This window comes from Hypanus sabinus, chromosome 5 (assembly GCF_030144855.1).
Source record: "Hypanus sabinus isolate sHypSab1 chromosome 5, sHypSab1.hap1, whole genome shotgun sequence".
Classification (NCBI taxonomy): domain Eukaryota; kingdom Metazoa; phylum Chordata; class Chondrichthyes; order Myliobatiformes; family Dasyatidae; genus Hypanus; species Hypanus sabinus.
Genome location: NC_082710.1, coordinates 61,201,321 through 61,228,454, shown reverse-complemented (window position 1 = coordinate 61,228,454; position 27,134 = coordinate 61,201,321). Strand labels below are relative to the sequence as shown.

The window sequence follows — 27,134 nt, the reverse complement described above, 5'->3', positions numbered from 1 at the left end:
GCCACTACCTGTAACCGTGGGGTCTATGGATCACAGTTGGGAACCCCTGACCTAGAAGAGTTCTGCATGACTGAAGGACATTTTTTTGTGTAGTATACTGTTAAAGACTCTAATTTAGTTGTGGGAAATCTGTCACCTGGCACATCACACATTGTCGTACTGCTTTAATACAATAGTGACAATTGTGAGTATTCTAACGTAATAGAGTATCACTCATTTGAATCTCTTAATTTGAATTTTTTTAGGTGCTGCTCGTGTTAGTTCCTTTCTTGATAAAATTGGTACAAATGCATTTCATTCATATTGATAAAAGAAAATTTTTGCTTTCCTCTTACAAAACGTTCTAGTGTGGTGATCTCTAGCTACATGCAGTGATCTTACAAAGTAACCTGATGGTTATGATCAGTATACTTATAGTGGGATTTATCCTACTGTGCATAGCATGCCAAAACAATTAGCTGAAATTGTCCCTTGAGGTATCCTGAAAATAACTGGTAAGCTGTTTGGAAATGATAATCTGTTGTTGCGACTAACCTGAGCAAGGGGAGGTGTTTGATTTAAAGAGATTTTCTGTTCTGTGTTGAGATGTATTTCATTGTGTAGCATTTAACATACTCTATAGTTGCATGTGCTGCTTTGGCTTACCTTGTTTTTAGACTCAGTTGATCAAGTCTGGAAATGTTGCTGTTCCTTCTCAGTGCACATATATTCTGTGGCTTCCTTAAATGAAGATTTACAAGTTGGTGTGGCCATAACTTAATTCATAGAAATTTAGTTTACGTACTTCTGTTCCATTGCATTCAAGTCGTTCCATTGCATTCAAATCATGATTAAAACCTTTAGTACTCGTTTGGTGGAACAAAATCACAAATGCAGTTGTAGGAACAACAATGGCTCATACATTTTGGTTTGATAAATATAATCCAATTTAATACATGCAATTTTCAGAAACAGATCAAGTGCTAAATTGTATTGTTCCTCCTAAAAGGATCTACTCCTGTCCATTGTCTTAAAAAAGGCACATCTGACACCATTCCCAAGATAATATTTAAAAAGAATTACAATAATGCTTCATGAATTAAATAGTATACCTGCATATTGCATTTTCTGTTTGCTGTGCTTCAATAACTGAAAACAGTATATTTTCTTTTTATTACACTTTTCTTATTCTTGCATTTTATGCTCATATGTTGGAAATAAGAAATCAAAACTTTTTACTCATTCACTTAGTTATACGCCATTTGCTTTTCTACATATTCTAAAGGAGTGTCAGATCAGAAAATAGGAGCAGGATTAAACAACCTGGCCTCACAAGCCTGCCCTTTCAGTCTGTGTAATTGTGGCTGATCTGCACTTACTCAGCTCACTTACAGTGCCAGTTCCCCAAAATTCTCAATTCCCTCATCATTTTAAAATATATCTACCTTCATCTTAAATATTCTAATGAACCAGTCATATACCCTTTGGTCTAGAGGAATCCATAGATTCACCACCCTCTGAAAAAGAAATTTCTGTGCCCCTCTATTTTAAAGGAGCAACCCAATATCTTGTAATGATGTCCCTCACACAAGATTCTCCCACTAGTGAAAACGTCTCGGCTTCTATTATGTTGTACCCTATTAGGATCATGTATGTCTCAATGAGGACATCTCTTATACTTGGAGATTCACGTTTAAAACTTACTTCATTTGGTTAATTTTTAAAGCTATTTCATTATCATGTATTTCATTTACATTTTGATAAAAATTATGATTCATCTTGGAATTTGGTTTACACTTACCGATTCCTAAAATGAACAATTGTGAACAAAAATGAACAATTTTTGCATTAAAGTTGCTGCCATTTGAACCTCTGATTTAAATATCAATTATTGCAAAGATGTGACATGGTTGTCCTTCATTTCAGTGCAGAGTCTCTTGACTTGGAGCCTTTATTTGTTAAAAATTGTGACTATACAGTATTAGAACTAATCTCACTCCTTTACAAAGTCCTTTCCAATTATAAATTGTTCTAGGATTTTGCAGATATACTGCTGTTTTACCTGTAACTATTCTGTTAAAGCTAAAATTATGCATGTAGTATCCTAAGATACATTTTCCCTTGCACACACATTTTTTGAGAATCTTGGAGTTGATTTGCTTTGATGGCATTATCAGTCAGTAAATAACTAAGCTGATGTTCAAATATGTTTTATTGCTGCTGACATCTGACGCGGAAGGGACTCAATGGAAATCAAGGTTTAAACCTGGGGTTGGCAACCTTTTTGCCTCTGTGGGCCGGATCGCTTATTAATGAGTGGATGGTGGGCCTGTTAAATGCCATAAGAAACTTGAAATATGGGAATTACCCATTTAAATACATCTAGTTATGCTTTGCCTCAAATTATTGAATAACACATCCTAGAAAATCATTTGTGCTTAAGGTTGCCTACCCCTGGGTTAAACCAACAACCCCATGATTGCCCAGTGATGCACCTCTCAAACAACTGCATAGGAGCTCCTGGATCAGCCTCTCACTGAACATAGTGAAGGTGTGAGGATTAATCCAGGTAGGGAGTAAAAACAATAATACCTATGGCTTATGTTTTAGCTGATGTATAAGTTTCCCTTGTCTTAATTATGCTTTCATTTGTAATGTCCTTTGGTGTGAAGGAGGAGGAAGGTATAAGATTGATGGATAAATTGTTTCAACAATTTAACAACTTGTATAGGTTAAATTGTTTGCATTCTTTAAAATGAATACAATCTTCATGTCTGGTATTTGCTGGATAGTTTTTTATCGACTGGGGAAGGGACAAATTTTGAATGATTAGTTGTCGGGCCAAATTTCTGCATTGAGACCACTTTCAGTACCAACAAACCATTTGTTTGAGCTGGATTTAGCAGTGCAGTCATGGGAACTAATGTGATTCTTAACCAGCCACTCAGAGCACTCACTACTGATGAGGCTACTGCCACTGGATGGTAGTCGTTAAGGCAGGTTATCATCACCCTCTTGGGCACTGGGATGATTGTAGCTGCTTTGAATTCTGTGAGGACAGTGCACTGTTCTAGCGAGATGTTGAAGATGTCTGTTAGAACCTCTGTTAACTGGCTGTGTGGGCTCAAAAGGGAAGGGAAGAGGAGAGCTGTGTGACAGGACATTCAGTAGTTGAGAGATTCTCTGGCCATGACAGAGACTCCCAGATAGTACGTGGTCCCATAGGTGCCAGGGTATGGGATATTTCAGATCAGGCCCACAGTATTCTGAAGGAAGAATGTAAGTAGCCAGAAGTTGTGGTACATAGTGGTACTCAGACTTGGATAGGAAATGGGATGAGGTACTGAGGAGCAAATGTAGGGAGCTGGGTAGGAAGCTGAATAGTTATCTTTGAATTGCTCCCTCTCCCACATGGTAGTGAAGGGAAGAATAGGATGATATGGCAGATGAATGTGTGGCTAGAGAATTGGTGCAGGGGACAAGGGTTTCAGATTTGGAGATCATTGGGATATATTTTGGGGAAGGCATGATAGGGATAGGTTACACCTGAATTTGAAGGGGTCAATATGGGCAGGTTTGCTAAAGGGGTTGGGGAGAGTTTAGCCCAGGCAGGCAGAGGGAAGGATCTTGGGAAGGAACTTAGGAGAGTTAGAAGCAAGCATGAGAAAACATTGAGTAGGATTAAGGAAAACTCTAAGGAGTTCTACACATCTGAAGAACAGATGGATGATGAGACAGAAAGTAAGACTAATCAGGGATGAAGGAGAAAATGTGCTTGGAGTCAGAGGAAATAGGGGAGGTCTTTAATGAATAGTTTGCTTCAGTATTTACCAGTGAGAGGAACCTTGAAGAATGTGAGGACACCATAAAACAAGCTGATCCAGTGGAACATGCTGACATTAAGAAAGATGATGTTTTGGAATGTTTTGGGGAAAAAAAGAACATTAGTAGTTTCTAAGGCCAGACAGGTTATACCCCAGATTACTACGAGAAGTAAGAAAAGAGATTGATGATTTTTGTGTCCTCACTGTAATGCCAGAAGATTGGAGGGTGGCAAATGCTATTCCTTTGTTCTTGAAAGTAAAGACCAGTGAGTGTAATGTCAGTGGTTGGCAAACCATGGGAGTGGATTCTCAGAGAAAGGATTTATAAGCCATTTGAAAAAGCAGAGTCTGATTTGTCAGGGGCAGGTCATGCCTCATGAGCCTGTTGAATTCTTTGAGAAAGTAACAGAACATATTGATGAAGCTGCTGCAGTGGATGTAGTGTATATGGATTTTGGTAAGGTGTTTGACAAGGTTTCCCACTGTAAGCTCATTCAGAAAGTCAGGAAGCACGTCTTATGAGGATAGGTTCAGCAAGCTACAGTTTTTTTTTTATTTGGAGTGAAGAAGGATGAGAGGTGACTTGATACATGTGTATGAGCTGATAAGTGGCATAGATGGAGTGGATAGCCAGAGACTTTCTTGCGGGGCAGAAATTGCTCATACAGAAGGGCGTAATTTTAAGGTGATTAGAGAAAAGCATAGGAAGGATTTCAGAGGTATTCTTTTTACACTGAGAATGATGAGTACATGGAGTGTGGTAATAGAGTCAGATACATTAGGTACACATAAGAGAGTGCATATAAGATGGGCTTAAGGATGAAAGAAAAACAGAGGGCTATGTGGGAGGGAAGGGTTAGATTGATCTTAGAGTAGATTTAAAGCTTGGCACAACACTGTGGGCCAAAGGGCCTGTACTGTACCATTCTGTGTTCAGATTAATCTATAAAACAAGGATTCATTATGATAAATGCTTTGTTTCAATGCTATTTCTGCTGAATCATCAATACGGAGAATGAGAGATTTTCAATACATTGATAAGCAAGCCTTTTCTCACTCAGAAGCTATATATGATGCAAGAAAAAGATTGTAATGCTATGATTTGCTTTGAGATTTTGCCACTTGTTTTGACCCTGATCTCTTGAAGTATATTTCTTTCCTCTGGTGCCCCTTCCCTCTTTGAACTATGAACGATGTAGCAAGGTGACCTCTCTGCAGTAGCTCTGGCACACACAAATTGGTCACGGGTTGACGAATTGCATTGTATTTAGGCCTAATTTTTCTAGGCAGTGGTGAAGGTGATAAGTGGAGAAAGGGAATTTTTGCATTAGGGTGAGTAATGTAGGAATTAAGGTCTAGTTAAAATCAGATTAAGCTCGTTTGCCTATGCAATGCATTGTTAGTGTTGTATATTCTGGCCAAATTTGTGTCATGTAATCTATTGGGATATGTTTTTCCATTGAAGAAGCCACTTATGGATAATTAGCACAGGCATTGGGCTTCATTGATCCATTTATTTTCCCTGCATGTTGCAGATGGAACACATTTTTATTGGCCTCTACACCTAATCAGTGTGATCCTATTCTTCTACCACTGCTGTCAAATTTGTATACTTTCCTCTTTCCATCCATTTTCAGGTCATGATCTTTAACTCACCTCTTAATGATGACACATCTTTTCTGCTCTTCCAGTTCAGTCTGTACTTACTGCTAACACACCATCACCACTGTCACTCTCTGTTAACGTTGATAGATTTTTTTCTTTTCTAACCCCCCTTACCTTTCCCCGGCAACATCCCAGATAGATTTTGGTTGTTACCCCTCCCCTATTCACCCTTTCCCTTGCTCTCCTCCTTAGTCATTGTCATATACTTTCATTTCACTCCCCTTTTTCTTGTGCCACTCCTGCTGAAGTAACAGAATGACTTCTGGGGTTTGAGTAATATTGGTAGGAATTCTGTACTGATAAGAATTTTTGTTCACATTGCTGGGTGATCCGTATCGCTTCGGTTAATAGTTGAATCATGTAAAAATTATGTTTAAGGAAGGATAGCCCCATTTCATAGCCAAAGATTTCTTAAAAGATTTTTAGTGTGCTGTTAGATATTTAGTAGAGGAAGACTAATCCATTTGCCGAGAACATGTTAAATTTTTGGTGCTTACTAGTTGCTACATGATTAGTGTGAATAATTTGTTACAGAACTGTAAGATCATTTTTATACTCTTGGCCCTTAATGAGGGCATAGGCATTTCATTTACTGAAAGCAAATTAATGTGTCTCTTTTTTTTTAGATTATTGCAATTATATCGCAATTATAAAAGTGACCAAGTCTTTTGTCTTCAGGCCTTATTACACAAGGTCACTTACTTAGATTTTATAAGCTTAAAAAAGAATTACAGCAAATACTATCAATTAGATAGTTAATCCATAAATAAAACATTATCACTGTTGATTTTTAATCAAATCTAATTTATATGGATAAATCCAATTAAAGGATGAGAGAATGTCGTGAAATACTAGTAATGTCAACAGTGATTTTCAGGCTAGGATGACATAAGGTTCATGTGGAAAAGATTGTTTCAAGGAAGATGTTTCCTAAGGCTAATGACAATTTGAGAATGCATAAAGAGTTGGTAAAGTTAGCATACACTTAGTCTAATGCACCTTCAAATTCCTAGCAAACAGAACAGGAATAGGAGTGAGATATATCACTTTAGTGGGGGGAATATAAGATTAACCCTCATCCCTCATCTAGATTATGGCTGTTAGATTGCAGTTTAAATTCATTTTAAGCATCTGAGTTTCCCTAACAAGATCAGGATTTTTTGCTTATTCTGATTATCCTTGCCAGCTGAATGGTTTGCCATGCCACTAAGACAAGGATTTGGGATATTGCAAGAACATCCACCACTAAGTCAGATGGTTTTTTATGATGTGTTGGATCTGACTGCTTATTTGCTATTTTCTTTGCTGTTTAACAAATAATTGTCTATTTGCATTTTAAGTAGTTTTTATATGCAAATAACTGCTTAGCATGTTTCCCAGTGGACACAGTATGTATCTGTGGTTGTTCAGTATGTCCCCCAGAATCATTTGTAGGATTCTAGAAGCTTCTCGGCGCTACATTATTTGATTAAGAACTTTCTGACTGGCTGACTGTTAATCTGCACATTTGAATGGAATTTTTCTCATCTACAGTATGTAGTATAAAAGAGCTGACCATGAGGTCAGTGCCATCATTTTTTCTTTGTCACTCTCTCTTCTGCTGCTGGCCTCAACTCCTGTTACTGCCCATTTAGATTTTCTATGTTGTGTTAACACTTAAAAAGATTGTGAAGCACAAGTTCTGTGCCTCTTTCCTGGTTTCAGAGAGAATCTTGGATCAAAAACATCAGGAATCAACAATTAGCATGGTCAGTGAACATGATTGTGAAGTTTTAAGGAATTGGAACATTGCAGACAGAGTGGAAGAACTTTTTAATCTGCAACAAGGGATAAGAACTTCATCTGTCCCATTTCATCTGAGAGAAAACTTAGTTTTAGCTTCAGTATATTATTGGATCGAAATTAGGAGTGAGAAAACTACTATGTTGCTATTAATAAAAACATCTGTAAAAATATCATTTGCAGAACAATCCATTTCAATTGTAGGACAATCCACTTCGGTTGCACATCAATCCATTTGGTACCTACTAAAAACATTAATATTTCAGTGGCAGGACAGCCCATTGGCTGTGGAGCAATCTGTTGGTCGGAGGTTGACCCAATGGTTGCATCTTCATAGACAAAGTAATAAAATGTACATACAAACTAAGCAATGACCAAAGTCATGAAACTTACTAAGAGCTCTTACCTGAATAAAGCATCTCAGTTTGATAAAATTAATGGAGGAATTCCAGACAAAATATACCAACTATGTTGATTAAAATCCAGAAAATGCCTGAAGGATAGGAAAAATCTGGAAGGGCTACTGGAGATTAGAACAAATGGTCAGTTTGATCGAATGTGCAAGCAAGTGAAAAGGTTAATGAGGTGAGTAAAGACTTATATTAATTGTTTGTGAAAGAACTGTGAAATTTGCAATAAACTACAAAAACAGCATGATTGAGAGTAAGAAGTCTAATCAAATCCCTGCATTAACCGAATGAGTGAAAAAACAATATTATAATTGTAAATCAATCCAAGTGCATTGTACGGAGCTCAGATGCAAACTGAAACTGTATGGAAAAACTGAGCTGGAACTTCAACTGCTCAGTCCTGTTACTGACACTTCCAGTGATGATTTTAGTGAAACCTCCAGAAACACTGCCAGTGACCCTACTTCTGAACTCCGCTCTGCTGAACGTTGCATCCAAATTCTGAGGAATTACAGCCTCAATTGGACAGTTCTCTGAGAAAGCGACACCATCTGAACTCGGAAGACTTACAGGATGGACATGGCATTGACCTTACAGTGGCCCCTGGTGACTCAAGTAAGGATGTCAGTGATGAAACAATAAGCTATGTCACAGCTTGCTCCAAATAGACCAAGACAGTGAAGACGCATAGGACTGAAGATGAAACCTTTACTAACTAATGTATTGACAAGCTACCCCATTTAGTGACAGACCCATAAACTATTTTTAAAGCTTTGAAACCATCACACAAGTGGTTTACAGTTATTCAGCTGGCCAGTGGATTCTGTTCAATATCACTAGCACCTGAATGTCAGCTGTTGTTGGCTTTCAGTTGATGGTCAATAATACTAATGGATGAGGCAGCACAAAGGCATCACATAAATCCCACTGTCTAATAAATGATGTTGAGACAACATCTGAGGGACTTAACAGTCATTGATTCAACTGTCATACAATATGTCGGTGATGTCCTGATTGCATCCGAAGCTGCAGACCAGCATGAACATGATGTGCTTAATTTGCTCGATTATCTATCTTGTGCAACTCTCGCTTCGGCTAGTGGCTTAATATAGGGGTGACGGCCCCCAGCCCGGCCAAACTTAAGAAATCTTACTTGGATGGATGCTGTGCGATGTGTCCCCTGTTACAAATCAGTACCCCGAAATAACAAACAGTATACAATATGCGATTAAACAATTAAGCTTTATAATTCTTACTTTGATTAGTACAGAAACAAAATAAAAAGGGAAAAAAGGGCCCAATCTTATTAAACAGTCTGTTGCGCAAAGTTGGAGCTCACTGATAAGTCGATCATTCACCAACAACCTCCTCTGATCCTCCTTTTGGACCCTTGCTCCGAGGCCACACTATCCAGTGGTCTACCAAATCTCTCCTTTCACATCTTCTCTCCTCATCTCTCCCCAGCAAAAGCCCGCGAAAAATCTACTTCCAGATTCACAAGTCAGAGCAACAAAATCCCGATTGGCTAACATGCATACCACAGGCCTGTTATCTCCAGCCATAACCCAAACATTGCTGCTACAGAGAAGCTGTTACTCAGCACTGAACATTACAGAGAAGCCATTTCATTAGCCTTAGCAGTGAAACATTACAGAGAGGCCATTACAGTGTGCTACACTTGCAAGGGTCACAAAGTAGATCTAGAGAAGGCACAATTGCAACAAGTAGTAATTTACCTGGGGCAGACAATTTCCAAAGGTAAATTGAAAAATCACTGAGGATCGTGCAAAAGCCATTAAGTCAGCAAAGCCTTTTACAATAGTTCACAAGCTCCAATCTTTTCTGAATTTGTGCAACTTTATGTGCTGAAGTTAGCAATCTGTTGAAGGGCAGCAAACCACTCCGATGACTCTGTGACTCTTAAATGAAGAACAACTGAAAGCTTTTCTAACTTTAAAAGCGGCATTGTGTACTGCACCTGCATTAGTAATCCCCGATACAGGTAAACAATGTCAACAAGAAATATGACAGTCGCCTGGTAGCACTCACAACTACAGTGATGAAATGCTTTGAGAGGTTGGTCATGACTAGAATGAACTCCTGCGTCAGCAAGGACCTGGACCCATTGCAATTTGCCTATCACCACAACAGGTGAATGGCAGATGCAATCTCAATGGTTCTTCACACGGCTTTAGACCACCTAGACGACACAAACACCTATGTCAGGATGTCATAGCTCAGCATTTAATACCATCATTCTCACATTCCTGATTGAGGAGTTGCAGAACCTGGGCGTCTGTGCTACCCTCTGCAATTGGATCTTCGACTTCCTTAACCGGAAGACCACAATCTGTGCAGATTGGCGATAGCATCTCCTTGCTGACTATCAACACGGGTGCATAGCTCAAGTACCATCTATAAATTTGCTGATGATACAACCATTGATTGTAGAATCTCAGGAGGTGAGGTATAGGAGCGAGATATGCCAACTAGTGCAACAGTGTTGCAGCATCAACCTGGCACATAACGACAGTAAGACAAAAGAGCTGGTTGTGGACTTCAGGAAGGCTAAGACGAAGGAGCACATAACAATCCTCATCAAGGGATCAGAAGTGGAGAGAATGAGCAGTTTCAATTTTCTGGGTATTTAGATCTCTGAGGACCTCACCTGGTCCCAACATATCGATACAGTTATAAAGAAGGCAAGATGGCTATACCTCATTAGGAGTTTGAAGAGATTTGGTATGTCAACAAATACACTCAATAGCTTATGTAGATGTACTGTGGAAAGCATTCTGACAGGCTGCATCACTGTCTGATATGGGGGGGTGGGGGTTGCGCTACTGCACAGGACTGAAATAAGCTGCAGAGGTTTGTAAATCTAATCGGCTTCATCTTGGGTCTAACCTACAAAGTACCCAGGACATCTTCTAGGAATGGTGTCTCAGAAAGGCAGTGTCCATTATTAAGGACCCCCAGCACCCAGGACATGCCCTTTTCTCACTGTTACCATCAGGAAGGAGGTACAGAAGCCTGAGGGCACACTCAGCCATTCAGGAAAAGCTTCTTCCCCTCAGCCATCTGATTCCTAAATGGATATTGAAACCTTGGACACTCCCTCACTTTTTTAGTGTATATTATTTCTGTTTTTTGCACAATTTTTAATCTATTCAATATACACATACTGTAATTGATTTATTTATTATTATTATTTTAGGTTTTTTTCTTCAATATTATGTATTGCATTGAATTGCTGCTGCTAAGTTAACAAATTTCACATCATCTGTTGGTGATGATAAACCTGATTCTGTTTCTGATTCTGATGACAATCTAAGAAGATATGGACATACAGCGTCCTGTTGTTTATTACTCTGCTAAGTTGGGTAATGTAGCATTGGTATGGGGTCTGTGTTTGCAATGCAGGGAACCTATCTGCTTGATCAAGTTCAAAATGTTCACATCCACACTCAGTACACAATTTATTGACTATGAATAGGGCCTCTCAGGTAATAGCTACTCGATGGTCCAAGTGGTCTACTGCATGTCATGCACCTAATATCATCATTCAGCAAGTGAGTCCAGTGAATCCAGTTATATTGTTACCATCAGACATAGAAGACTATGATGACTATGACTGAATAATAAATAAAAATAAACAATAACATGACATGAAGATGCAAACTATTACAAAGAAGTGCCTTCATAGAACCCAGATCTGATGCTGTACAATGATGGCTTGTCAATGATTAAGGGAGGAATTTGTTTGGTTGGATGGGCCATTGTTTCTGGAACTGGAGTGCCGGCATCATGAAGCATGGCTCCTGGTATTTCTGCAATAGACAGAACCTAAAGCTCTGATTGAAGTCTGTAAGTTGACAGAAGGAAGATCAGCTGATATCTACATTGATTCTTGATATGCTTTTGAAGTTGTTTATGATTTTGGAGACTTGTAGAGACAGAAGATTTCTTATGGCTGTAGGAACCCCAATCAAGAATGGCCAGCTAGTACAAGAACTTATGGATGTCATATAACTGCTGACAGAAGTTGCTGTACTTAAATGGAAAGTTGTGGAAATGCATTCGTGGATAGAATTGCAAAGCGGGCAGCATGGGAAGGAGCAAAATAAATAAAATAAGTTCCGAGAATATCTGCAGTGAACTCGGCTACTGGAATTTTGGAAACAAAGTTGAACTCTGTATCACAGATGAATGTACAAGATATTCGAGAGATGCAAGCTCAATTCATTAGCCATACAAAGTGGATCTGAATGGCGAATAGTGGGATTTCAAACAGTGATGGAGTGTAGAGATACGGCTCTAATCATAGATTAGTAGCTACAACTACTTTGCTTCCTTATCTGGCACAGCAGATACACTCCTTAGGACAGATTGAAGCGCAAAAGATGATGAACAGATTCTCCCAGTGATTGTGACTAAGAGGATTTCTTATGACTGTGGGAACTCCAATCAAGAATGATCAACTACTACAAGAACTTATGGAATCCAAAGTTAGGGCATAAGCTTGACAAGCTTTTGAAAGATGTATGACTTCCCAGAAAACAAATCTTGGAGCAGCAGGAAAGCTACCACATTAAGTGCTCCTGGCCCAACTGGTCCATACTTACATTTACATGTGGTCTACATTTCATAATTAAAATGTCAAGGATACTCAGACGCACTGGTAATAATGAAGCTACAGCTACACACACAGTAAAACTTCTGATTAAGGTCTATATTCCTAGATAGGGATGCCATGCCACATTGACTCTGCCCTATGAACACAATACATCTTACTGGAAATGTTTGCCAGCAATTATGTCAACAAATGAACGTTTGATTGGTGTTTTCATTGTTCACATCATCCAGTGTCTTCAGTCGAACAAATAAATGGAACCATTATCAGTGACTGATTGTGAGAAAGGTTTACCATGGCCTTTGGCTCTTCCTGTGGTCTTGTGTAGCATCAGAGAAACCCCAAACAAGAAAACTTAAATAAAGTCCATTTGAGGAGCTGCAGGGTGTCATGTGTCACTGCCGGGAGCCCTCAAACTCAGACAGGCTGATGTACACATTATGGCAGGTGGTTTAGTTGACTATTGTGTGAAATTAAACCAAGCTGTCCAGTCTGCTTCTCAACGGGTTTCTGCTGCTTCGTAACATTCAATAGGAGGAGGACACACCCTGATTCCTGGTGAGTGGGTCCTGATTAAGAAACCACATAAGGATCCACTGGCAGCTCAATGGGAAGGTCCTTATGATGTGCTGTTAATTACCAACTTGGCAGTGAAGGTAGAAGCAAAAATATGTGGATACATGCCAGCCACTGCGAGTGAGCTAAAGTGATACGTACAAGTGCTGTGGTTAGTAACCTCTTGACATGTCGACAGCGCTTCTCCCTATAGATGCTGCCTGGCCTGCTGTGTTCCACCAGCATTTTGTGTGTGGTGTTGTTTGAATTTCCAGCATCTGCAGATTTCCTTGTGTTTGGACAGTATGAAGTTCATTCTTATATGGTGGGATTTGAATTATGGTCACTGGATTGTTAGTCCAAACTTCAGGGTTACACATCTGCAGCAACAGCATACTCATCTATACTTGCCCAAGTAGATTTTGGGGGATTTTAACCAGGCCAGCTTGAAAAGTCACTAAATAATTTCTTCACGGCTTTTTTTTATTTCTGTCATTTTGCACTACTTATTGTAATTTAACTATTTAATAGACATATATATACTTAATGTAACTCAATTTTTTCTCTACATTTATTTATCATGTATTTCATTGTACTGCTGCCATAAGGTTAACAAATTTGATGACATATGTCAGTGATATTAAATCTGATTCTGATTCTGAAGTTTGCTAACCCGTAACAAATATAAGTGACTTCTGAGGTAGATGGGAATAGGGGGAGCAACTGACATTGTATGCACTTCTTCACAGCTGGTTATTGGTTTATGTTCAGACCAGTTAAATAGTAGATTTTTGTGGACATAAGATTGTTGTTATTGCAAGATTAGTCTTCCAGAGAGTGAACTCTTGGAAAGCATCTGGCTCGGATGGCCACCCTGGCTCTGTTCTTAGATCCTGTGTAGATCAGGTGGTAGAGATAGAAACTCTTTTAATCTTCACATACTTCAATCTGAGGTTCCCACCTGTGATAATAAGACCACTGTCAATCCGATACGTAAGGATAACAAGGTAATCTGCTTTGATGACTACCACCTAGTGGCTCTCATATCCACTATCATGAAATGCTTCAAGAGGCTGACCATTGCACACATTTACTCCAGCCTCCCAAACAAAGTTGACCCATTGTATTCACCAGCTGCCAAAACAGGTCTACAGGAGATGCCTTCTTTCTGGCATTGTATTCATTCCTGGAGCATCTGGATGGTAAAGACACCTAGATTAGGCTACTGTTTATTTACTACAACTGAATCTTCAATGCTATTATTCTAAGCAAACTCATCACCAAACATCAAGTCTTGGGATTCAATACCTCCCTTTGCAACTGGATTTTTGATTCCCTGCCCTACAGACTACAGTCAGTTGGAAGGGGAGATGTACTACCACCAGCATACCAAAGGAGGTGAACATGAACAGCATTTCCACCACGATAAAGCAATGCCAACTTGACATCCAGACATCCTGACATCCAGATGCCCAACTGGCGTCTCTCCAGACAGATCCAGTTGAAGAAAGGTCAGCGAGCCCCTGGTTGTCAAAGCAAATACTTTAAAGATAATATCAAAATCAACCTGTAGAAATTCAACATTACATCTAAAAACTGGGAAGACATTACACTTAATAAATATACTTGGAAGTAATCTGTTCAAAAGGGAGCAACCTCCACTGTACCATGGGGAAGGAGAGACCGAACTACACCAGAATATGGATGCTGGATTGGTTTTTACTGCCACCTGAGGACCCACCAATAGACAACCCCTAAGGAAAGCATTATACTAGACCTGAGTGATTGCACTACTACTAATAGGGATAATCAGTAAGTATGGGCAGTAACACCTTGGCACTGATTATTCTCAACACTAATGCTCCAAAGATTGCTTCCTTAGCCCCCTAATCTACTCCTGTATACTCATGACTGTGGCCTGATGCTGTACGAACCCCATCTACAAATTTGCAAATGTTGCCACCATAGTGAGCAAATCTCAATATAATGAGATAATCATAAATCATAATGAGATAATCTACCTACACTGCACTTTCTCTGTAGCTATTACACTTTTTTCTGCATTCTGTAATTGTTTTACCTTGTAATCCCTCAATGCAGTGTAATGAATTGATCTGTATGAACAGTGTGCAAGACGAGCTTTTCCCTGTATCTTGGTACACGTGACAATAACACCAACTCCTGAAACACTGTGTATTTTTTTTAACAGTGTTGTCAGTAGTTATAAATCCAATCCGTAGAATATAATGTAGGACTTCATAATCTGCTTTGGGATATTATGGATTTTTAAAAATTTGGTGAGGAAAGTTCCGTCACTCTTGGATTTATTTTTAATCTGTTTCATGGCCTTATATTTGTATAGAACAGCAAAAAGCTTTTCTCAGATGAAGTCTCCTTTCTTTTATTCTGTAGTTCAATGTAAAGGTATAATCTGAATTTTGATTATCCATTTGTAATCCCTGTTTTATTACTGTTTTCTTCATCCTCATTTCAATTTTCCTGATGCCACTTGTCTTTACTAATGAAACTCCTGGAGCTCACAGATATTGATTTGAGTATTTTTTTTCTATGTATCCCCTGATTCTTCTGTTTGTTAGCCATAGCAACATGCCAGCATCTCACAGTAATGGATGAGATGCAATCACAGATATAAAGTGGCATTTTGTTGATCTACTAAACATTAAAATGCTCAAACAAAAGCCCAAGTAGCAATTTTCCAAGTTACTTAGATTCTATCAATTTAAGCATTAACATCAGTTTAAGCATTAATTAATATTACTACTTAAACTGGTGGAATCTGAGTAACTTAGAAATTAGTTGCTTAAGCTTCTGTTTAAGTATTTAAGCAAGGTCATCATTATTGTAGTCACTGTGTTTGTAAAGATTTTGCTAGCTTCGTTGCAAAGGTATTTTGCTTTAAGTTGGTAGACCAGATAATTGACATCTTAACAGGACAATGATGGTACTGGAAAGCAGCAAAGAAAGAAGTTGTGGGAGCAACACTTTGTATTTTGTCTGGGTACCTCCAACTTGATGGCGTGAACATTGGTATCTTTGACTTCTGGTAATCTCTTTTTCCATTCCCCATTCTGTCTCCCCTCCCACCCCTTCTCACCTGCACATCACCTCTCTCTCATGTCCTCCTCTTTCCCTTTCTCCTATAATCCACTGTCCTCTCCTAAGAGATTCCTTATTCCTCAGCTCTTAGCCTCTTCTATCAGTCACCTCCCAGTTTCTCACTTTAACCCACCCAGCTACCTTCCCCCTCAACTGGTTTCACCAATGATCTGCCAGCTTGCACTCTTTCCCTTCCAGCCCATCTTCTTATTCTGGCTTGTTCCCACTTCCTCTCCAGTCCTGATGAAGGGTCTTGACCTGAAACATTGACTGTTTATTCTTCTCCATAGATGCTGCCTGACCTATTGACTTAGACACTTGACACTAGAATACTGCAGCACAGTACAGGCCCTTCAGCCCTCGATGTTGTGCTGACCCATATATTACTGGAAAAAAAAGTACTAAGCCCACACTATCTCGTAACCCTCTATTTTTCTTTCATCCATGTGCTTGTCCAAGAGGCTCTTAAATACCCCTAATGTTTTAGCCGCCACCACCATCCCTGGCAAGTCATTCCAGGCACCCACAACCCTCTGTAAGGAAACTTACCTCTGATGTCTCCCCTAAACTTCCCCCCTTAACTTTGTATGTATGCCCTCTGGTGTTTGTTATTCGTGCCCTGGGAAACAGGTACGGGTTATCCACCCTATCCATGACTCTCATAATCTTGTAGATCTCTATCAAGTCTGCTCTCATCCTTCTACACTCCAAAGAGAAAAGCCCCAGCTCTGCTAGCCTTTTCTCATAAGACTTGTTTTCCAATCAAAGCAACATACTGGTAAATCTCCTCTGCACCTTCTCCATAGCTTCCACATCCTTCCTATAATGAGGTGACCAGAACTGAACACAATACTCTAAGTGCGGTCTCACCAGAGATTTGTAGAGTTGCAACATGACCTCTCTGCTCTTGAACTCAGTCCCCCTATTAATGAAGCCTAGCATCCCATAGGCCTTCTTAACTATCCTATCAACCAGTGCAGCGACCTTGAGGGATGTACGGATTTGAACCCCGAGGTCCCCCTGTTCATCCACACTCTTAAGTAACCAACCGTTAACCCTGAACTCAGCCTTCTGGTTTGTCCTTCCAAAATGCATCACCTCACACTTACCCAGATTGGACTCCATCTGCCACTTTTCTGCCCAACTCCGCATCCTGTCTATATCTTATTGTAATACTTTCCTTCCACTACTACCCTATGCTTTCTTCCTTTAAGCCAATTTTTTATCCAAACAGCCAAGGTTCCACTGATCCCATGCTTCATGACTTTCTGGATGAGTCTCTCGTGGGGGACCTTGTCAAATGCCGTGCTAAAATCCACATAGACCACATCTACCACCCTTACCCTCATCAATTTCTTTTGTTACCTCTTGAAAAAATCAATTAGGTTCATGAGGCATGACCTTCACAAAGCCATGTTGACTATCCTTGAGTAGACTGTACTTCTCCAAATGCTCATAGATCCGATCCTTAAGAATCCTTTCCAATAGTTTGCAGACCACTGATGTAAGACTCACCAGTCTATAGTTCCCAGGATTCTCCCTATTACCTTTTTTAAACAAGGGAAATACATTTGCCATTCTCCAATCCTCTGGCATCTCCCCTGCAGCCAAAGAGGATTCAAAGATCATAGCTACTGCTCCAGTGATCTCTTCTCTCACTTCCCACAGCAACCTGGGGTATATCATGTCCAGCTCTGGGGACTTATCATGATGTTTTTAAGAAGATCCAACACTACTTCTTCCTTAATCTCCACATTGTCCAGCACACAGGCCTGTTCTATTTCAACCTCACCCTGATCAAGGTCCTTTTCACTTGTGAATACTGAAGCAAAGTATTCATCTAGGACTTCCCCCAATCTCCTCTGCCTCCAGGCACATGTTGCCTTCTTTATCCTTTAGCAGCCCCACCTTCATTCTTGTCATCCTTCTGTTCTTCACATATGCATAGAATGGCTTGGAGTTCTCCTTAATCCTACATGCCAAGGCCTTCTCATGCCCCCTTCAAGCTCTCCTAAGTCCTTTCTTAAGCTCCTTCCTGGCTACCCTATATTTCTCATTAGCTTCTCCTGCTTCTTGTATCTAACTTATGCTTACTTCTTCCTCTTGACGAGTTGCCTCACGTGTTTTGTCAGCCACGGTTCCCTTTTCCTACCATTTTTTCCTTGACTCAGTCGGACAAACGTATCCTGAACCCAGCACAAGTGGTCCCTAAACGTCCTTCACATTACTTCTGTACTTTCACCCTTGAACATCTGTTTCTAATTTACTCTCGCTAGTCCAACATTTCTCCAAAATTTCTTCTGTTGGAAGTTGGAAGTTCATACAACTTCCTCCAACATTTTGTGTATATTTTCCTGAATTCACAGCATCTGCAGAATCTCTTGTGTTTAAGAAAGAAGTTGCTATTGTAGCATGTAGTTGAGAAGCTGGCCTTGTTGAAGTGATATCTTCTGTTTCAACCAATACAAGATTATGTTCCTTCATGTAAGCTTTAAGGATAATTAGATTTTGTCAGTAGGTGATATTGTCCAGAAAAAAAAGAATGAAGTACAAACTTTGAAATAAATGGTAGTAGGAATTGGTGAATTTCATTGGAGTTTTTTAAAATGATTGATGATAATCAAGAGCTTCTGACTTTGTTGTCCATTGTATTTTCAGAGTAAATCATAAAAGCAACTTACAAAAAGGGGATTCTTAGTTGATGCATGTCTGGAAGCTAATTGTTTCTTGTCAGCTAAGTTATTGAGTATCATTAGTTAATCAAATAAAAATGTACAAGGAATGATAGAACAAAATCCACTATTATTTTCTAAGTACTTTGTGGCATCTGAATTTGAAAATCATGACAGCAAGTATCAAGATTAATATATATACTTAAATCTAAAATAACAGATCTGTTCATGTTGCTTAAATTTAAGAAAGGTGTGTCATTCTTTTCTGTTTCCTTAAGTTTCTAACTTGGAGGAAAGTTCTGTAGAATCTATTGTATAGCCCACATCCAAATCCAGTCCGTAGGTTGGATTTGCCTATCCAACACAGGAGGGATGAACTCCAAATCCATTTTATTGTTTTCTTTAAATAGTACTCTATCTGAATGTGAGGGTTTAATGCAGTTGGTACTGTCAAGGCTTCTGTGTCAAGGGACAGGTATACATGTTGATGATCCTGACATTTGTTTTGGGTTGCACTGTATTGTTTCAAAGCCTGAATATTGGGACAGGACATTTTTATGTCCTTGTAAACCTCCACAGTGACAAGGGACATACTGTACCTACCACTTATTTTTTCTGGAATGGAAGTTTAGACTAAATCAAGCTCATAAGCCATGGGACAACGTCGGCATAAATTTTATTCCTCACTATCTACTCCCACTTTTGGCTTTAGCTTGTTTTCCATATTAAAGATAAAGAATATGGCACTAATAATGAGAAAACAAGCAAGAGTCGGGTGATTAGTGTGGCTGTTGAGAAAGAGAGAATTTACGTTTATATGCTGACTATTGAAGAAGAAGAATAGCCCTTAACTTGGTAGTGGAGTTATCGGGGAACTGTCACGACGGTGTTTCCTTAGCAAGCTATTCTTGTTTTTACGAGGCCGAGTTGCTAGCTCAATGCTCAACCCAACTTGGATTCAAACTCAGGAAACTTCTCTCCAGAGTCTGGCACCAAGTGGGACCATACTGACTATTACAAACTTAATATCACCCAAAGGACTCAAGGGCATTTATATACTTTCAAGAAGTAACCACACTTCAGGTGAAGGATTTCTGACAGTCTTCTACAAGAATTTTACAATCTCTAACCCCCGCTTCTCCATTTCTAGAGGAATTCTGCAGTACCTCTTTCATTTCCTTGATACTCTATGGCAATCACAGACAAAGTGAAACAGAAAAGGGACATTTTTTTTGGTCAAATTGCAAGATGAAGAAAAGCTGACTTCCATTTTGTCATAACATGCTTTAGCAAATGAAGTACTTTAGGAGTGTAAGCATGACTGGTAATGTGGAAAGCTACGATCTACAGCACTATGATCCTGATTAGATAATCTATTTTAGAAATGTTGAATTCTGATTAAATATTGACCAGGCCAATGGAAAATAACCTCACTGCTTTCCTTCAAATCAATAACATTGGATCTTAAAACTCCTGAATGTGGATGCTTATATCATCTGTCAGACAGCACCTCCTGCAGTGCAGCACCTCTTTTTAATACTGTCCTAGAATATCAGCCTATGTTTTTGCTGGTTCAAATGTCTGGAGTATGTTTTGAATCAGGAAACTTTTGATGTGCACCAGAGTGCTTTCAACTGAGCCATAGCTATCCCCTTCAAACACTAGACCTTTATTTGGCTAAATTATCTTTTGAAAATTGGTTAAAAGATGACTAGTTGTACTGCTCTATTTACTATTTAGGTACGGCCAGAGAGAAAAGATGATTATGAACTGGATGATGAGATGGAATTAAATGCAGAAGAAGAGGAAAAAGAGGAAGATCTTACAGTTCCAGGTGCATCATATATCAAGCTGCTTTTAAGGACCCCTCTGTTGGTGTTGTCTGGTATGTATGAGGGTGGTAATTATTTTATCTTAAGTTTAAGTGGCAACATTGATAGATTAGTTGAAGAATAATGCCCAGCATGAAGCAGGGTTAACATATTGATTTTGGCAGATCAGATTCAAGACTTCCAAATGTCATCACTAATAACTCGTGCTACTCAACTATTCTTGTTTGGAAAACTGAAAGAGATCAAGAAATAAATGAGGACCTATATCTAGATGTTTTGGGTAATGAAGGTTCTGTGCAATCTCTTGTTCACCTACTGAAAAAAATAGTGTGTGTTATTTCATAATTAGTATAACTTCTTTTGAATATCAAGGCTCAGAACAGATAGGCATAATGTGAAAATCATGCTATTAATTGGAGTTAACTCCAGACCATATAAGAAAGGACTTCCAATTGAATTGCCCTTGTGCATGTAAAGTTTCTAAGTATGAAACTACCACAAATATTAAGGAACAATTTCTTAACTCACCATGGTACCACTGCACTCCATAACCACCACTTCCATCTGTGCTCAGACCAAGTCCACTGGCTCAGCATTTTCTGCTGTGTAAGTCTGACTCCTTCAATATAATGAAGAAGTTAGCAGATTTTTATAATGTACAGTGGATTCTAATTAATTGGGACACATTGGGATTAGCATATTTTGGCCCAGTTAAGTGGCTGCCACAATTAGCCAAAATTTCCTGGAAATAATTAAAAAGGTATGAAAAACACAAACTATTGTTTAACTAAGTGGGAAATTATGTATTTGAGTGAAATACAGAACAAATTAGAACACTACCAATTCAACCACAGTACTATAAAATTGTGTATTAGTTCCTAATAGTTATCAGAGTAATTCATCCAGTGTATGTTGCCCTCTAAGGGGTCTCCAGAGAGAGGTAGCTCCTCTGGTGAAGGGGCTTGTCATGTCTATTCTGGAGCAGCTCACTCACTTTGTTCCCCGCTGCTCACTCAGCTTTCACCTGTTGCCCCAAGTAGCTGTTTACATGCAACTGCAGCCACATCCCAGTACACCTCTTCAACAGGCGGGCTAAACCTGGTGGAGTAGCCAGTTGGCCCCGCGCTCTAGTGAGATCGGGACAAGTCTGTCCTGTCATGTGAAGTCAGCTTCGGTGGACTGACTTGTCCAGCGGCCAAGAAGGCAGTTCTCCAATGCTTTGTGGAGAGTGAAGGGCATATGGCACAGAAAAAATCATGGTTATCCACTGCTACCAAGCAAGACCCAGTTTGTGATGACTACTTGTACCACTGGACCCGGACTTCTGAGAACCAGGGAGTGAAACTGTCCCAGTGCAACAGCTTTTCCACTTTAACAACACTCTTGCACAGGTTTCACTGTTCCGTCAGATACCACAGACTACCAATGTGCTGCCATATTCTTTTCATTGACTGTCAATAAGCAAAATCAGCACAGTCACCTAGTGCAAATTATGGACCGCCTTCATACAATGCTTCTGATGATTGCATCCTCAAAATCCTCATTTTCATTGTAACATTCAAAATGATTGTCAATACCTTCAAATTCTTTGAAGTCCTAACTTGTTGAAGAAGTGAAATCATTTTATTTTCACTCCCAGCTGTTTCTGGTAGCTCCAAGTCTGAATGTTTAAAACTGCAGTGAGAAAAACAATTCTAAATTGTCTTGCTGCTTATTTCTCAGCAACTATCAGTGACTGCTTTTCGAACACAAACACACGTAACTGATGCAATTTAAAACTGTTCACTGTAAACGCGGTGTAGCGACTAACTGCCACATGAGTTCATGCAGCTGACACTGGCTAGAGACTGTTTCACAACAGTCTCCTGACCCAGTCAATGTCCCAAGTAAACAAAGGCTACTTTTTCAATTTAATTTTTGTTCTTTAAGAGTTCTCCCGAATAAGTGGCTGTCCCAATTAACTAGATTGCACTATATTATAATTTGATATTATATTAAAAAACATGTTATTCTAGTAATAACGATAAGGAGAGGGAGGGTTTAATTTTATAGGAGCTGGAAGGATTTGGAAATTTTCATTTTCAAGCAAGTACAGAGTCAGAGCAAAGATTGGTGAGGTGTGTGAGGGTCTTAAGGCACATGAGAAGAAATGTGCTCATGAGGAAGACTAACGTGATGATGTGTTGAGGAGTGAAGAGAAAATGGGGCAGTAATGGGAAATGTGAAAAAATAAAAGATGCACCTTGATTGCATCTTGTTTGATGGGTGTGATACCTTGGAACACAGTAAGTTGCTTCTGTTTCCGTGTATCTGTGCAAATTGTAGATTTAGAGCATCAGATTGAATCAGTCCTCTGCTGTTTTACTGAAGATGATGTTTGATTTGGGGAGATCCATACTTGTGTATTTATCTTTAAAGTTTACAGTCTCTCCTTAACTAATGTAAACATAGCACCATATCAATGAAAAAAATCAATTTGAGGCTTTCATCTGAGATTTTTTCCCATGAAGGTTACCTTAAAGTTCCTTTCATTTTTTTTTCTTTAAATTCTTAGTAGTTGTAGACTGCTATTTCATTCACTAAATTCTCTTGAAGTGCCAGTTATTGCAACTGCAACCAAAGTTCCTTTTTCAACAAATTATACCAATAACCCTGCCAGTGTTTGTCAAACGATCCCTCAGTTCTTCCTCTTTTCTGCTTAATTCTGCAATAAAACAGAAGGAATTGTTTTCCTAATTTTGATAACCGTAAGCACACCTTGAAAATTAAATTGGCTTTACCCTTTGGATCTGCAGCTCTGTTCAAGTCTAGATCATAAATTAGTTGGTTCTAAAGTTTGCAACTAATTCTCTTGCTGATTGCCTCAAAAGGCAGAGCAGTCATTCTTCTTTGTGTCTAATACTAATTGTTTGTCCTGAGGCCAGTGTTGGCAACATGGTTATTAATCACCAGAAGAGTAAAGAGTTAAAAGCATTTGTCTCTTTAGTAGAGCATCTGACATCGCTTACTGGCAGCTTCCTGAATAAAAGTTTAGGCAGAGGTGAACTCAAAGTCATGATGACACATGGGAGTGATTGTCTTGGCCATGCTATTTAAATTTGAACTTGCAATTACTAATTTTGTTCTTAGTGACAGCCAAAGTAACACGTCTTTGACCTTTTTTTTTTACAGCTTTTGAAGAGTTCTTGTCATCCCTTGTGAAACAGGAATTAACTGTAATGCCCCGTGGGATATATTACTCAGCACTGCGTGGTGGAATTGTTCGTTCTGACCAAGGGAAAGCAGTAGCAGGGATTCCCAATTTCATGCTCAAGACTTATGAGAAGAACAAGCAACCTGGACTAAAATCTGGGCTGGCAGGTGAATTAGTTATCAATCTTTTTGACAAGTGTTCTTTGGTGTTGTGAACTCATCTGTATTCCCGGAACGTTCGCAAATGCAACTTGTCAGTTGCTGCACTGGCCATTTGGCATTCATTCATGTAGCTTAATAGGCATACCTGATGAGATATTGTCTCCCAGAAGTCAAAAATGTTACTCAACACTTCCCTTCCTGACACTTCTCCTCCAGAAATGTAATGTGAAGTCCTTGATATGGATCGCAAAATTTGTAAAGGATCTAAAATGGAGTAGATGTTCACCAGTAATATTAATTGAATATCACAATCCACATTTACTATATGGGTAAGGTGGTACCCCTTACTCTAATCCTCCAGAACAGGGCAGTGCTGTTGGCCCTCTGACGACTGAAAATGCATTGGCTCACTGATGCAGAACTGCATTGCTGGCTCTTTGATGTCACCAATTGCCTCTGACAGCCCCAACTTTTGTAGCATCAGATAGTGCCACTGCTTCTGCCCAGCACAGTGCTTGCAATAAAAGCTGATGAAGCAATTGCTACATGATGGTACTTTACGTGGCAAGGTATCACACAACCAAAAATCTTCAGAAAATTGCATTAAAGGTTAAGGTACATTCTCATCGTATCCCTTAAAAAAGAGAAATGTGGCAGATCTTCTGATCCTCTATAACACTAATTTCTTAGAGGCATGCTTCTAGATCTAGTTTGCTTTCATCCTGGAAGGAAGGTGAGCAAAGGAGAAGAAGATTACATTGATGAATAGTTCATGATTAAGACTAGATTTACCGTTTATACAACCTGACGGGAAGCTTCATAACTGAGACTACACTGTTGAGTGAAGTTGTTAAGCACTGGCATGTCAAATATTTTCTTTAGAATATTTGTTTTCCTTTTTAAACTCTTCATAATTTGTGTTTTTTGCAGCTGGTCTATTACTTTGTTATGATCTACACATTCAGACTGACAAAGATGGCAAGCCAATTAATCGCTTTCTTGTTAGTAGAGGTCGTAGTTATCAACAGATGCTTGCAGCACTAATCCATGAGGTAGGTTTGTGTGTTTTCTACATTATGTTAAACCAATGTTATGGAAAGTCCTGGGAATTTATCTGGGAAGGAGAAAATCAGGAGTACAAAGTACAGCACATTAAAAAAAAAGTCTGTTTTAATGTGGCTTCTTGCAAAGGGTCCTTTGAGCCCTGTTCACTGCATGAGCTGTAGCTGCACGCATCATTTGGACTTAATTAGTCCAATGCTTCTCCATTTTCCTAAGAATTAAACACAGTAGAAAGTTGATAGAATAATCACTGTTCTGAGCTGCACAATTTCCTGTCCTCAGGCAATTGAAACCTGCCGTATTGCCATCTCCAGTACCCTTCACATGAACTGAATTATTCCCAGTTTTGATATTCTTTTACAATTATTACAGTTCAACATCCATCTATGCCACCTTATTTTCAAGACATTCCTCTTACAGAAACTGTCGAGCATCAATTCCTCTAATTAGCTTTTAATCTTTTGTCTCTCTTTGTCAAAAATATTTGCTGAAGCAGGACCAAACAGAAATGAGATGAATATTGGATACCTTTCCTCCATAAAACAAATACCTCTATGTATCATTGAATCACTGGAACTTTATTGTTTTTCCAACTTTATTCACTCACGATTCATTGGAATATCTTCAATCATGTTTTTTTGGGGTATGGGCTCTCTGCCCATGTCTCTGTCTCTCTGTCTCTCTCTCTCTCTCTCTCTCTCTCTCTCTCTCTCTCTCTCTCTGCCTCTTTCTGTCTCTCACACATATTCTCTGTCTGTCTCTCTCCTGCCCCCTCTCCCGGACTGAACCCCCCCCCCCACCTCCCGGACCTCCCCCCCAACCTCCCAGACCTTCTCCCCCCCCCCCCAAACTGAACTTTCCCCCTGGACTGATTCCACCCCTCCCAGACTGCCCCCCACTCCCAGAACCCCTGCCTCTCTCCCTCCTCTCTCTACCCTCTCTCTCTACCCTCTCTCTCTACCCCCCTCTCTCTCTACCCCCCTCTCTCTCTACCCCCCTCTCTCTCTACCCCCCCCTCTCTCTAACCCCCCTCTCTCTCTAACCCCCCTCTCTCTCTAACCCCCCTCTCTCTCTAACCCCCCTCTCTCTCTAACCCCCCTCTCTCTCTAACCCCCCTCTCTCTCTAACCCCCCTCTCTCTCTAACCCCCTCTCTCTCTAACCCCCTCTCTCTCTAACCCCTCTCTCTCTACCCCCCTCTCTCTCTACCCCCCTCTCTCTCCACCCCCTCTCTCTCCACCCCCTCTCTCTCCACCCCCTCTCTCTCCACCCCCTCTCTCTCCACCCCCTCTCTCTCCACCCCCTACCCTCCACCCCCTCTCTCTCCACCCCCTCTCTCTCCACCCCCTCTCTCTCCACCCCCTCTCTCTCCACCCCCCTCTCTCTCCACCCCCCTCTCTCTCCACCCCCTCTCTCTCCACCCCCCTCTCTCTCCACTCCCCCACTTCCCCTCCCCCCCACTCCCCCTCCACTCACTCTCCACACCCTCCCTCTCCCTCCCCTCCCCCTCCCCTTATTGATTTATTTAGAAATAGGTCATGGAATCAATCCTTACAGTCCTTCGAGATGTGCCGAGCAACCTCTGATTTAACCCTAACCCAATAACCCAATCACTGATTTGTCTTTTGACTGTGGGAGGAAACTGAATCACAGAAGGTTTTCTAATCTCCTTTCGAGATTGAATGCCGATCTTCGGCAGCCTGAGTTGTATAAGTGCCGTGCTAACTGTCACCTTGCCATGGCTCCCAATGAAGTGGGACATTTCTTGCAATGTCTGCTGAGGTGCACCAGTGAGTTTGTGAGATATCCTCTGTCTCACATAAAAACAATGAAAGGCTTGTTCTTCTGTTAAGTGAGTAACTAATATTTGTTGGGGAGGGGTGTCAAAACGTGTAGCACTCTTTGAGACTTTGTGGAAGAAATAAGAGCAAGTACTTCCTGAGACATTATTGAATCTTTAGTCAGTGGAGTTGAGAAGGTTTCCACTATTTTAAAAAATGCATACAGTAATTTCATATTTTTCTGGAGATCTTAGTTATTTCAATTAAGATTTGGTTATATCACAATCTCTGTTTAATTTATAGGTGCCTATACAACCTTCTGAATGGCATAAGTCAATTTTGATGCCCCAAGCCTGGCTAGGATTTATGAGTAGAACATATCAAGCTGTTCTGCAGGTAAATTCACCATTTTGATTGCAATTAATTCCTTCCCTGTTCCAAAGTTAGTCTCCTGGTTATATTCAGTAATT

The 27,134-nt window shown here is 39.8% G+C and overlaps 1 protein-coding gene across 12 annotated transcripts in view; it reads left to right on the top strand.

Annotated features, from left to right (window-relative positions):
* Positions 1 to 27,134, top strand: part of focad (focadhesin) — a 223,520-nt gene that overhangs the window by 121,186 nt on the left and 75,200 nt on the right. For all 12 annotated transcript variants that reach the window (XM_059970009.1, XM_059970007.1, XM_059970005.1 and 9 more), the window contains 4 exons: positions 20,378 to 20,522; positions 23,641 to 23,829; positions 24,754 to 24,875; positions 26,968 to 27,060. In XM_059970009.1, coding sequence (XP_059825992.1) covers positions 20,378 to 20,522; positions 23,641 to 23,829; positions 24,754 to 24,875; positions 26,968 to 27,060 — 549 coding nt within the window. The remainder of the gene's footprint in view (positions 1 to 20,377; positions 20,523 to 23,640; positions 23,830 to 24,753; positions 24,876 to 26,967; positions 27,061 to 27,134) is intronic.